The sequence below is a fragment of the Quercus lobata genome, chromosome 3, assembly GCF_001633185.2.
Source record: "Quercus lobata isolate SW786 chromosome 3, ValleyOak3.0 Primary Assembly, whole genome shotgun sequence".
Lineage (NCBI taxonomy): Eukaryota > Viridiplantae > Streptophyta > Magnoliopsida > Fagales > Fagaceae > Quercus > Quercus lobata.
The window spans coordinates 26,585,739-26,596,488 of record NC_044906.1 but is presented as its reverse complement, the minus strand read 5'-3'; the positions used below and the strand labels follow the sequence as shown (position 1 = coordinate 26,596,488).

Genomic DNA, 10,750 nt, shown 5'->3' with positions numbered 1-10,750 from the left:
AACCCTTACTAAGAAAAAAAAAAAAGGAAAAGATGTTATTATGAGTTTATTAGAGCTGTCTGGCATAATAATGCCGACCTGAGAAAACGATACTTAGGGCCGAAACCCTTATTAAGAAAAAAGATGTTGTTATGAACTTATTGAAGCTATCTTGCACAATAAGACCGACCTAAAAGAGGGTTGTATACCCCATACTGCACGAGATGATGACTGAATGCTCGGTGCTGTGTAGGGAGTAATCATCCGAGGATATGTAACCCAAAATGAACAGCCCCTGCAGGTCGTTGAGTAGTAAGGCGTTTTGCCATCTTCCTAATGACCTCTGTAGCCTTAGTCTTTTCTAGTACTTGGTCCGAGGACTGAGCGACTTAGAATTCTCCTAAAGTAGCTAATTTTTCCATAGGTTTGAGTCCGAGGACCATGCAATACCTTGGTTCTGTCCAAAACTTGATTTTTAAGTAGTTGGTTTCCCCATAGATTTGAGTCCGAGGACCATGCAATACCTTAGTTCTATCCAAAACTTAGCTTTTTTAAGTAGTTGGTTTCCCCATAGATTTGAGTCCAAGGACCATGCAATACCTTGGTTCTGTCCAAAATTTAGCTTTTTTAAGTAGTTGGTTTCCCCATAGGTTTGAGTCTGAGGACCATGCAATACCTTGGTTCTGTCCAAAACTTGATTCTTAAGTAGTTGGTTTCCCCATAGGTTTGAGTCCGAGGACCATGCAATACCTTGGTTCTGTCCAAAACTTGATTTTTAAGTAGTTGGTTTCTCCATAAGTTTGAATCCGAGGACCATGCAATACCTTGGTTCTGTCCAAAATTTAGCTTTTTTAAGTAGTTGGTTTTCCCATATGTTTGAGTCTGAGGACTATGCAATACCTTGGTTCTGTCCAAAACTTAGTTTTTTAAGTAGTTGGTTTCCCTATAGGTTTGAGTTCGAGGACCATGCAATACCTTGGTTCTGTCCAAAACTTAGCTTTTTTAAGTAGTTGGTTTCCCCATAGGTTTGAGTCCGAGGACCATGCAATACCTTGGTTCTGTCCAAAACTTGATTTTTAAGTAGTTGGTTTCCCCATAGGTTTGAGTCCAAGGACCATGCAATATCTTGGTTCTGTCCAAAACTTAGCTTTTTTAAGTAGTTGGTTTCCCCATAAGTTTGAGTCCGAGGACCATGCAATACCTTGGTTCTGTCCAAAACTTAGTTTTTTTAAGTAATTGGTTTCCCCATAGGTTTGAGTTCGAGGACCATGCAATACCTTGGTTCTGTCCAAAACTTAGCTTTTTTAAGTAGTTGGTTTCCCCATAGGTTTGAGTCCGAGTACCATGCAATACCTTGGTTCTGTCCAAAACTTAGCTTTACGTAGTTGGTGGAATTAACCCCTCGGCTATGGCGTGGGACCGTGGTTTAGGGGGATTACCTCATCGGCCAAGCCCCTAGAACCATCTGCACTACTGACGCCACGAGGCATAGCCCCTGGTGAAACCTTATGCTAGGACACTACAACCAGCTGTTGGAAATGATGTGGGGGATTGTCTCAACCCACCACCTGTGCCAAGACACAAACCTTTCCCACAAACGACGCCAATTGTAAGGACTCGATTTGTAACGACCCAAAATGATACTGAATTCGCATGTAAAAGGGCCCAAACAATATCATTTGTAGAGCGTGGGTTTGAAAGGCTAGGCCTTGATCACCAGACAGTGGTTAGTCATGGTGTTTATACAGAATTAAACCGTGTTCGCTCGAGGAGTCTTTCTCCTTGAGGTGGTCTGGGAGGCTCTGGTTCTTGGCCTTTTTTCCCAGCCCTTCTTCGGATTGCTTGCTTCTCCTTTTATATTCGCCTGTACCCTTTATCCTACGTCCACGTGTAGGATCGACTTTCCAAGACTGATACTTGTCCCATCAGCCCATACCCAAAGTGGTTGGGGGTGGTTGTAAAAGCTGAAGAGCATGATTCTGTCAGGTGCAGAGTATTCAATGGCAGTAATGACAGCTTTCCCTTTGTCCTTGGTCATTATACTATCCAGCGTCCTCCTCTTTATTGACATAGATATTTTAGATTTTTTCCAAAACTGTTCCTATACCGTTCTTACCCTTTCTTTCAGAAGGACCTTGGGAATGCCGAGGACATAATCATCCTCGGCTATGTCTCAAGACTACTTAGACTTTTATTATACGTCCTCGGCTATATCCCTTCTCGGCTCGGGCCTTGGGCCCCAATGTAAAAATGGGCCAAGGCCACAAATTATTAGGCCCCACAATAGATTTGCCTAAATTCACATCCAATAAAAAAATATTGAGTTGAGTTGAGTTGAGTTGTAGTCTTAATCTACAACCAAATTTGTTACTAAATTTTGTTGAAGTGTAATTATTTTGAGCCTAAAAAAATTTTGGGTGGTCCCAAATATTTTTTTAAGGATAAAAAATCATAAAATTTTTAAAATTTACATATAATAATTAATTTTTTTTTTCCAAGTTAAGGTGATCCTGTGACCACCATGGACTATACATGGAGCCGCCAGTGCTAATCATGTTGAGATTTTTGCATTTTGCTAGCATCTAAAAATAGATATCCACAATAACATATCTATATCTTAAACACCATTATTTTAGAATAAAGTTTGGCTACAAAATTGGTTGTAGTCTAAGGCTACAACTTCACTTAATATCTTCTTATTGAATGTGAATTTCAACAAATCCACCATTAGATTACATTTTCTTCTTATATCCTCCATCCTTGCAAAATTTCTAGAAGTTCAAAAATCAATAATTATGTCCAACTATTAGATTTCTAAAATATGCAACAGTGTTAATTTTTTTTATTAAAAAAAAAAAATTGTAGCCTTAGGCTACAACTAATTTTGTTGCCAAACTTTGTCTATTAGCTTATTATACCCTCAATTATTTTTATCTCACAAAAAGAATAAAGTATAGAACCGATATAGGGTATATTGTTAAAGTTGTAACATAAAATAAAGTAAAATAAAGAAGATTTAAATAGAGTGATATAAGAACAGAGCATGAGATATAGGATGTATTATTAAAGTAGTAATATAAAATAAATAAAGTAGCTTTTTGATAATTAAAAATGCAATTTTTTTTTCTTTGTGACATATTTGGATGTGAATGCTTTTGGTGCCTATCACATGAGAAAGTTTCATATATGCTGATTTTAAACAGCATTCCTCTCACTAATATGTGGGTCCATAATATGTCGGTGAAAGAAATGTAGTATAAGACTGGCAAAAGAGATATCATCCCCTGTTAAAGAGAAGGAAAGAAACACACTTTTTGTTTTTTTAGCTGAACGAAAGAAACACACTCTTAAAGCGCGTGTTTGGTGTTGTAAACAATGCAAGAGAAAAGCCATACTAAGTTACAAATTTGCAATCTTTGTTACTTTTTATTTTCTTTTCTTAAAGTGGTAATATTATTTTTCTGTCACCAAGTGCAGCTAGTGGTCGTGCCCATTCCTTATTACTAAAATTAGAAGAAAAAAAAACTTATGGTGCGTACGAGGGTGCATAATTCCCGATACAACCCCTCTCAATTCATTCCTCTGGAAAGTTCCAACCAATGGGGCCACACTAATCCTGCGGTTAAGACTTATTAAGAAAGTATTATCAAACTTTACCCTCAAATGATATTGCCATTAAGTGGAAGGTTAAAACTTCAAAAGTTTGTCATCTTAAAAGTGTACTCAAAAACCACCCTCTCGCCTCTTCTTGTTTTTTGTTTTTACTTTGCATATTTATTCGGGCCGATTCAAAAATCAAGAACATAAATATGTCGGCTCGAGACAACTAGATCTAATTTTAAAGAATAATATTGTGAGTATAATATTTTTTAAATTTATTATTGATTCTTGTATGGATCCATCATTTCAATCGTTTTATTGATTACCATTAATAAATTGTTTTTGATAGTTGTAACTTCTAAGTATATTGTAGAAAAAATTATGGCTCTAACCTTATTCATTTTCAATTGCATAAGGGCTGATCTCTAACCAATATAACCTGTTGGATTGTGATCTAATGCAAAGGGGTCTCTATTTTATAGCAAAGGACATTAAAAAAAACAAAAATCCCTGTTATAAAACAATAACAAAGGACATAAAAAGAAATTAGCAAAAATAAACCTCTATAATCGAGCTTGAGCGGCTTAGACCAACATTTGTCAAATCAGAACCCAGTCTAAAACTTGACGATGCCTAAAGAATCTTGTCCAAGCTCAGCCATGTTACCTTGCAACTGGGCTGTACGGACCACAAGGCCCATTGCCACTAATAACCATAGTTGTAAAAAAAAAACGGATTGAGTATTGACTAATTTCCACACAAAAAAATGATTAATAGGAAAAAGAGAAGCTTAACAATAACCCTTTAATATTAAACTAAAAATAATACTTTAAAGAGGGACTTGGATCCTCTTCATTTCATAGTCAATGTTTTGTTTTTATATCTACCACACCATTTAAATTTTAAATTTTAAATAATGTACCATTATCAAATTTAATACCTCATGTATTTAGTTTGAATGGTTTAAAACCAATATATTTTTCAAATTTTTGGCTTTTCCTACTCAGTCCAAACTTATTATTTCCTTTGTTTTGGGCTAAGTTTTAAACTATTGAGCTAGTTTTTCTTTATTTTCGGTTGGCTTTCTTAGTCAACCCTTGCTAGGGTTAATAAACTTTTTTTTTTTCTTTTTGAAAACTAGGTTTACTATACTATTAATAATATATTTAATATTAAAAAATAACTATATTAATATATAGAGAGAGTGTAGTGCGATGTGGTTTGTATGATTTTTTTAATTATAAAACCACAAACTACACTGCACTTACTTGCAGTGCAGTACGGTGCGGTTATGCCATTTTCCTAGCAATTTTGGTGCGGTTTTTACAATTTGTGCGGTTTGATAAACACCCCTAATTGCACATAATCTCAATCCAAAAAAACACTACCAATTTTATGTTTAAATAACATCCAATTTTCTATTAATCCACAAAATATATATATATATATATATATATACACATATAACATCCAGTTTAATAACTCGGATATTGCACATGATCACAAACCAAAAACACCACCAATTTTATGTTCAAGTAACATTAGAAGTACACTATTCTGTAGCACATTATAATATATAAAGAAAATTGAGGGTGTTTTGTGACCGTACAACATAATTATCATTATGCCCTACAACAAGATGACACATTTACAAGAGTAGAAAGACTTGTGCCCCCCACTGGGTTGTACCGTCATTGATCCAGGCAACTATTTCTAAAATATACTCGAGTATATTTTTTGGAAGACAAATTAGCTTAGGGAAGCAGAGAAAAATCAAATGAAAAATTGATTGGTTTGAAAATAATGGAGTAGTTGATTATGCCGACCTTCAATTGCTATGTAAAACTTGGTCTTCTAACCCAATGTAAAGCTCTAGATAAGCTAGTTATGCCTTAGCAAGCATGATCTTAAACTTGAAGGAAATTTCTTACATGACTGATCTACACTGGATATGAATAATTTTACTAAAACCATTAATACAATAGTGGAAAACTGAAACAGTGTACCAAATGACATTTCTACAAATATCATACACTCTCCTTTGTGCTTGAAACCTTGATATCTTGTTTCTCCTCTTCACTGACAGCCGTAGGTTTCTCGACAGGAGGCTCTGTTATGGAATCAGGTTCTTTTTTAAGCTCAGACTCAAACTCTTTTGCTGCCTACAAGATTGACAGAAAAATCAAATACTTCCATTATAAACAAGAAAATGGCTAAAAACATTGGATGATACAGATTCCACTAATTTTCAGCACGTGTGGCAAGCACAATGATTAATGATCAAGTTTTGACCAAGAAATGACAATTGGGCAATAACATGTCAATGGAAAAGCCTCCTAAAAGATCAATTTCTTTGTTTCTTTGTTCTGCCACTTTTGTGGAGTGCCCAATTGCGTATGTAACTAGTACATAACCACACACTATTTTTATGTCTGCGAGATTTCTGGAACTTGATCAATCCATCATGTCTAATCGATTCACATTGGGTTTAAGATAGATTCACTATTCCTCTCCACTTATATCCCAATTGGCAGTTAAATGAGGCATACCATTTACTTAGTACAAATTTTTAACTACTGCATTGCATGATATTGATTACAATAAATGAACTCATTTTCAATTTCTCCTGCAGTATAGGTTATTTTCAAAAGATTACAACAGCAGCTGGGTTGTCATAACACAGTATAAAATGCACTAATACAACATTCAGGGCCTTTATGTTTCACTAGCATCTCTCTCTCTCTCAGCCTCTATACCATGTCCTTCAGAGGGCCATATGTTGGGTTTTCCAGATAAGGCTACCAGGGTAGAAGGCACAGAACTATCAGCCAATAATAAGTTGGAAACTTCATCTATGTATATCTAAACTTGGGAATCAAAAAGGAAAAAGCTGCAACTTGCAACATGATTCCATATCAAAGCACATTGCTTGCTGCACATCAGAGAGCATAGGCTATGTGTCACTCTGTTTAGGCATTCATTTTAAGCATTTGTAGACAGGTTAAGTTTCACTCCTCTATATCAATGCTCACAGAAACTGTAGGCATTTATTTTAAGTCTATGAATTGTTCAGTGATTATGAAGCAGATGTGAAATTTTATGCATTCTTTCATGTTTGTTTTTGGAACTCCTAGCCCATCCTTTTTGAACAACAGAAAACAATCCCTGCACCCTCCTCCCCAAAAATTATTTTTCTGAATACAAGGGATGAACTTACAGAGGGAGGATATCGTTGCAAATAAGATTTTAATTCAAGAATGAAATTCTTAAGAATGGGTAGAAAATGTCAGTTCAGCTAAAATGTTGTTGCCCCAGTCATCTACACAGCTTTTCAAGGAAAATACAACTTATTACATATATGTTTGCACCAATATCAACTTCTTCCGAACCCTTGTAGGATAAAATCTTTGGATAAAAATGTCATCACTCAATCCTGACCATTTAAGGAAAATACTACTTATTACATACACGTTTCCACCCTGCACCAATATCAAGTTCTTCTGATCCCTCATAGGAAAAAATCTTTAGATAAAAATGCCCTTACTCAATCTTGACCATTTAACAAAGATTCACAGTTCTCCTCATATCTCTCTCTCTCTCTCCCTGTTCTGAAAGCCTAACCTTTATACAAATCCAACCACAAAAGAAAAAGAAAACGCATCTTCCTACAAATATCCTCTCTACACTATGAAAAAGATGAGCTGGTTGACTCTGGGTATCCTGTTCGATGTTTAACAAACCAAGCAGATTCAGATTCCCACCTTTCCACATCATTCACCATGTGGAAAATGCAACCTTTTCTCATATATCCCAAAAATGATGCCAACCTATCTCCTTCTCATCTGTCTGTCTCCATAGTCCCCAGCATAGAAAAGACTCAAAGAACCACTTAAAATGTCATTACAAACAGTCTATAAAGTCAATTCTATTAACTAAGCCCTAGAGCTGCCATTTCAGTAAAGAAGCAGGTTCTCCAATTTGTGTGAGGGAAGGATGGAAAGACAGATGTGTTTCTCATCTTTTAAGTTTCCTATTATGGGAAAATCCAGACCATACCTTTAGACCCTGACTTGGTATTATTATAGAAAGGGGAAGACTTAGGTACAGTATTTAGGTGCTGTTCCTTAGGTTCTCCTTTTAAGATTCTGCCATGTGGATTTTTCCTTATGGGATGGAAGTGTATTTTTTAGTTAAGTAGCTACATGGCTGAATCTTAAGAGGGGAACCTAAAGAACAGTACCTAAATTTTGTCCTTATAGAAATATAGTAGTATAAATAATTCTTTAAGACTTTTTTGTAACTATATTTGTATATGTAACTATGGTTTTGTATTTCATATTAGAGCTATATAGGCTTCCACTGCACACAGGTCAATTCAAACAAATAATCAATGCCAGAGAAAATGGGTCCCTTTTTATTTGACAATTACTCCTGATTATGTGTTCTGATAAGAATCATCTTGCACATAGGGATACACTTCCTTTTTCTCTAATGTGGGTAACATGGGGGGGAGGAATAACTGTACATTCAATGACATGAAGGTCTCAGTTATTGAGCTGAAATTCTTATTTGTGGACTTTACAGTGTGCATATACCTCCTGTGTTTCCAGTAAAAATTATTACTTATCTTAAAAACAAAAAATTGCATACCTATACATAAGGTACAATTATTCCTCTTCCTTAGCCCCCTGAAAATGGTATGTGGATCTTTACCTTAGTTGTAGACTTGTAGTTTCAATGCTTCTATATGGTTAGTGTATGGGCTAAGAGTAAATACCAAAGTACTGAATACGTGTCAAGTTTGTAAGGCCTTGAAATGGAGACAGATTATGGATGCTTTTATAGCAGGTTGGAGCACCACAAAGTACATGGCTGGACAAAAGTATCCTGTGTCTGTCTAGATGTTGCAAGCAGGATGAGCATTACTTTGTAAAGTTGAAGATGAAAAAATCATGTGAACTTCATTGCCAAAGTCTGAGCCTATTTTAGCTACACCCTTCAATTCAACCTACCATACCCATGCCCCATGTCCGCACTGCATGAGATGGGAAGGGTAGTATGGCTACCATACACTCCAAAATGGTAGAAACTCTTTGAATAATGTGGCACATACTAGCATCCAAAGCCCCTACTTGGTCACTCAAGTCCATACAGCATAAGGCACAGCTTAATCAAGATACTGACTACTAATGCAAAGTTGTTATAGTTATGCTAAAATGTTTTCAAAGATTCAGCAGTCATTAGATAGCATAGGAATCATCTGCATGAAGTCCTTCCTTAGGCTTAAAGTCCTCTAAAAGTCCTATTGAGAGAGTCAGGAGGGAGGGTACCTAGAAAGGCAAATCTTCTATTTTGATTAGTTTTCCTTCATAAAAAGAAACCTTAACATTATCATATATAGTAAAGTAAATTTCAGGAATTCAATTTTACCAGGAAGCGCTAAGGAATAAGCTCAAATTACTGGACTGCCATTGTTAACAAAAAGCTGATCGGTTTGATTCATTTGAAAGCATTTATTCATGGTTGTTCTTTCCCTTAACATCTAACCTTCTCTCCCTCAAACACAGAGGGGGAGTGTCAAGGATTAGGAATAGGTCCTTACATTATCATCAACCAAAATATTTTCTGAAATCAATTCCAGATGTTAATAGCAAGAATGAAACTAATCCATATATCACCCCCACGAATTCACCTAAAAGTTAAAACTAAACTGAACTTTGAAATACCAAAATAGATAATAAGTTAATGACAGCTGGTACGATCAAATATTTCACAGAAAACTCATGATATGACAAACAAAATGCAATCATATAGAATATCTCAGTACAAGAATTTCTTTCTGTACCTTTGTAATAAAGCATAATAGTAAGACATCAAAATTTAAAACAATTTCACAAGGAGCAAATGAATATGTATTCCAATAATACGAAGTTTGGACTTTGACAACACATAATCTTAAATTCAAAGAGTTTCAACACATAATTATCTACGAAATCAGAAACTTCCACACAATTGACCCCTAAAACAACTTTTAAGTAAATTTAAGAGAACACAATCATTTCTACAAACACAAGTTTCAAGCTTTCTTTTTCTTTAATTCAGCATCCCTTTTTGCCCTCAATCATACCCCAATACAAGTATTAAGCTTCCTTCAGTTCAGTTTGCCATTTCTTTTGGAAACCAAAACAACATATAAAAACATAAGACACCAATTTTCTCTTCCTTTTTTTGTGGATAAGCCATAGGATACCAATTTTCTTTGCTACCCTTTTCCTCACTTTTCTCAACAACTATATTTTCTTGATAAGTTTTTCTTAACAAGTACATTAAGTTTCATTGTAAATCGAATTTCTCACATTATTGCATATGGAATTCTTGAGTATAAGATTCTCCCCTTTTCATTTTCCAGAGAACCAAACAACATTAAAAACCAAAACTTTCATTCATATCCCAACAAAATAAACTGACTTAATTTGAACTTACAAACCTGTTGGAAGCTCTTGACAGTCTTGCCAATACTCTTTCCTACTTCAGGCAACTTCTTGGGCCCAAAAACCAGAGCTGCAACACCAGCAATAACAGCCAGCTCAGGCACTCCAAGACCGAACAAAGCGTTACAAGTCAGACCCTTTCTTGCTCTCTCAACTCTGATCCTGGTTGTAGCTCCACCCAGTACCAGAGTGTTGCTGTTGGGCTTGGTTTTGTTGAAGAAAGTGAGGGTGGCATTGCTGGTGAAGAAGGTGGAGTTGGAAGAAGAGAAGGGGAGAGAAGGTGGGGTTACTCTTGGAATGGAAGTAGAGACTGGAGAGAGACAAATAGATGAGATCTCCATTGATTTTTTTGTTTTTGTTTTTTGGGTTTTGGGTTTTGGAGCTGTTGCTGGTTGGAGAAGATGGATAATGAATGAGGAGGGTGAAGAGGTTGGGGTGGAGGCTGCGAGTTTTGAATGGTTGACCAAGATTTTCTTTGTTTGGACTTGATTATGGCTCATGGGTCAGCCCGTATGGATGGGATTGAGATTCGGTGCAAGAGTTAAGGGACTGTTTGGTTAGCTTAAAGTCATTTTTGTTTTCATTTTTAGTTTTTAGGGAATCTCACTATTAAAAAACTGATTTAGTTTTATTTTATTTTTATTTTTTTTAGAATACTAAGTATTTTTAATACACACGGA

General features: G+C 35.6%; 1 protein-coding gene across 1 annotated transcript; it reads right to left on the bottom strand.

The window, feature by feature from the left end:
• Positions 1–5,348: 5,348 nt before the first annotated feature.
• Positions 5,349–10,548, bottom strand: LOC115981804 (sec-independent protein translocase protein TATA, chloroplastic-like). The gene is made up of 2 exons (XM_031104162.1): positions 10,067–10,548; positions 5,349–5,741 (listed from the first exon to the last, which is right to left on the bottom strand). Exons 1-2 carry the CDS (start codon positions 10,409–10,411, stop codon positions 5,607–5,609), a joined length of 480 nt encoding a protein of 159 aa, XP_030960022.1. The 5' UTR covers positions 10,412–10,548; the 3' UTR covers positions 5,349–5,606.
• Positions 10,549–10,750: the final 202 nt, after the last annotated feature.